At 41.4% G+C, this 1,920-nt stretch overlaps 1 protein-coding gene across 1 annotated transcript; it reads right to left on the bottom strand.

Annotated features, from left to right (window-relative positions):
* Positions 1-335: 335 nt before the first annotated feature.
* LOC103235610 (ubiquitin-ribosomal protein eS31 fusion protein-like) lies at positions 336-896 on the bottom strand. Its single transcript, XM_037989401.2, has one exon. It carries the CDS (start codon positions 850-852, stop codon positions 382-384), a length of 471 nt encoding a protein of 156 aa, XP_037845329.1. The 5' UTR covers positions 853-896; the 3' UTR covers positions 336-381.
* Between the last annotated feature and the right edge of the window lie 1,024 nt (positions 897-1,920).

Raw genomic sequence — 1,920 nt, 5'->3', positions numbered from 1 at the left:
ACTTTCTGTCTGATTGCTTTCTTTGATGGCAGGAGCATGCTAGGGACCTGCATGTAAATTAGGCCACAAGTGTGCTGACCTTGTTCCCAGGAAGCAGCTCCAATCAATGACAGACCAGAGTTGGTGGATAATCACTCTAGCCCCCTCACTTTTCAGTGGATCCACTCTGAAGCATGGTCTACAGGGTCTTTTATAGATACAAGTGGAAGGAAAAAAAGAAAAAAAAAAAACAGTTACCCACACAGGTAACTTGTGAATAGCACTTCCTGTGTTGGCTTACCTCTCCCTTTTTTTCTCCCTTCTCTATTACTCTACCAGTGCTTCCTAGGATTAACTTTCTTTTTTTTTTTTTTAGTTCGTGTCTTTTATTAACTCATACAGTTACTTGTCTTCTGGCTTGTTGAAGCAGTAAATCAGACAACATTTGCCACAATAATGTCTGTCAAAGTGGCTTGCCATAAACACCCCAGCACCACATTCATCAGATGGGCACTCTCGACGAAGGCGACTAATTTTGCCATTCTCATCCACCTTATAATATTTCAGGACAGCCAGCTTAACCTTCTTTCTCTTGTGCTTATTCTTCTTGGGAGTGGTGTAAGACTTCTTCTTCCTTTTCTTAGCACCACCACGAAGTCTCAACACAAGATGAAGAGTAGACTCCTTTTGAATATTGTAGTCAGACAAAGTACGTCCATCTTCCAGTTGCTTGCCAGCAAAGATCAGTCTTTGCTGATCAGGAGGAATTCCTTCCTTATCCTGGATCTTGGCCTTTACATTTTCTATCGTATCCGAGGGTTCAACCTCGAGGGTGATGGTCTTCCCCGTAAGGGTTTTCACGAAAATCTGCATTTTGGTGGCGGCTCCACCGCAGATGGCGGATCGGAAAGGAAAGCGGATTAACTTTCAAATAGACGATTTGTACTCAAATACAAGTCTTGACTTAATCATCCATCTATTGGGTCTTTATATCTGTATGTTCATAGACAACTGAAGTTTAACATGTGTGAAATCAAACTCACCTTTTTCAGATATATAACTCGGATATTCCTGATATCAACAAACAGTGCCAACATTCACCTTGGGAAACAAATGTTCAAGCACATTTTTAATTTTATTATTTCCCTTATCCTCTATGGCCTGCCACAAAGCCTCTCTATTCTAACTTTTCAACATTTCCCAAATATGCCAATTTTTTACATTACCATGTTCCATACTTTTGTGTAGGTTCTAATTGTGTGTTACCTGCATTGAAGCAATTGATCTTCACTGAAGTCTTATCTCCCTCAATCTTACGTAACCAGCAACAATTAATTTTATGTGTCAGCTTGACTGGGCCATGAGGTATCCAGACATTTGTGAAACACTATTCTTGATATATCTGTGAGGGTGTCTTTGGATGAGTAAGATTTGAAGTGGTAGACTGGGTAAAACAAAATGTCCTCTCTATGTTGATGCCCCTCATGTAATCGGATGTAAAGCCTTGATATGGTTTGGCTGTGTCCCTACCCAAATCTTGAATTGTAGCTCCCATTATTCCCACGTGTTATAGAAGGGACCTGGTGGGAGGTAAATGAATCATGGGTTGAATCATGGGGACGGGTGTTTCCTGTGCTGTTCTCGTGACAGTGAGTAAGTCTCACAAGATCTGATGGTTTCATAAAGGGCAGTTCCCCTGCACATGCTCTCTTCCCTGCCACCATAGAAAACGTGCCTTTGATCCTCCTTTGACTCCTGTCATGACTGTAAGGCCTCCACAGCCTCAGAAAACTGTGAAACTGTGAGTCTATTAAAACTCTTTTCCTTTATAAATTACCCAGTCTCAGGTATGTCTTCATCAGGAGGATGAAAGTAGACTAATACAAGCCTGAATAAAGCAGAAAGCCTGACGCTCTCACAAGTGAGAAGAAATACCTGCCA

Source organism: Chlorocebus sabaeus, chromosome 7 (assembly GCF_047675955.1).
Source record: "Chlorocebus sabaeus isolate Y175 chromosome 7, mChlSab1.0.hap1, whole genome shotgun sequence".
Lineage (NCBI taxonomy): Eukaryota > Metazoa > Chordata > Mammalia > Primates > Cercopithecidae > Chlorocebus > Chlorocebus sabaeus.
The sequence above is the reverse complement of the archived record's forward strand: the minus strand, read 5'-3'. Positions and strand labels throughout refer to the sequence as shown.

Excerpts from the sequence above, each read along its gene's own strand:
- LOC103235610 (XM_037989401.2), bottom strand. The coding sequence starts at position 852 with ATGCAGATTTTCGTGAAAACCCTTACGGGGAAGACCATCACCCTCGAG.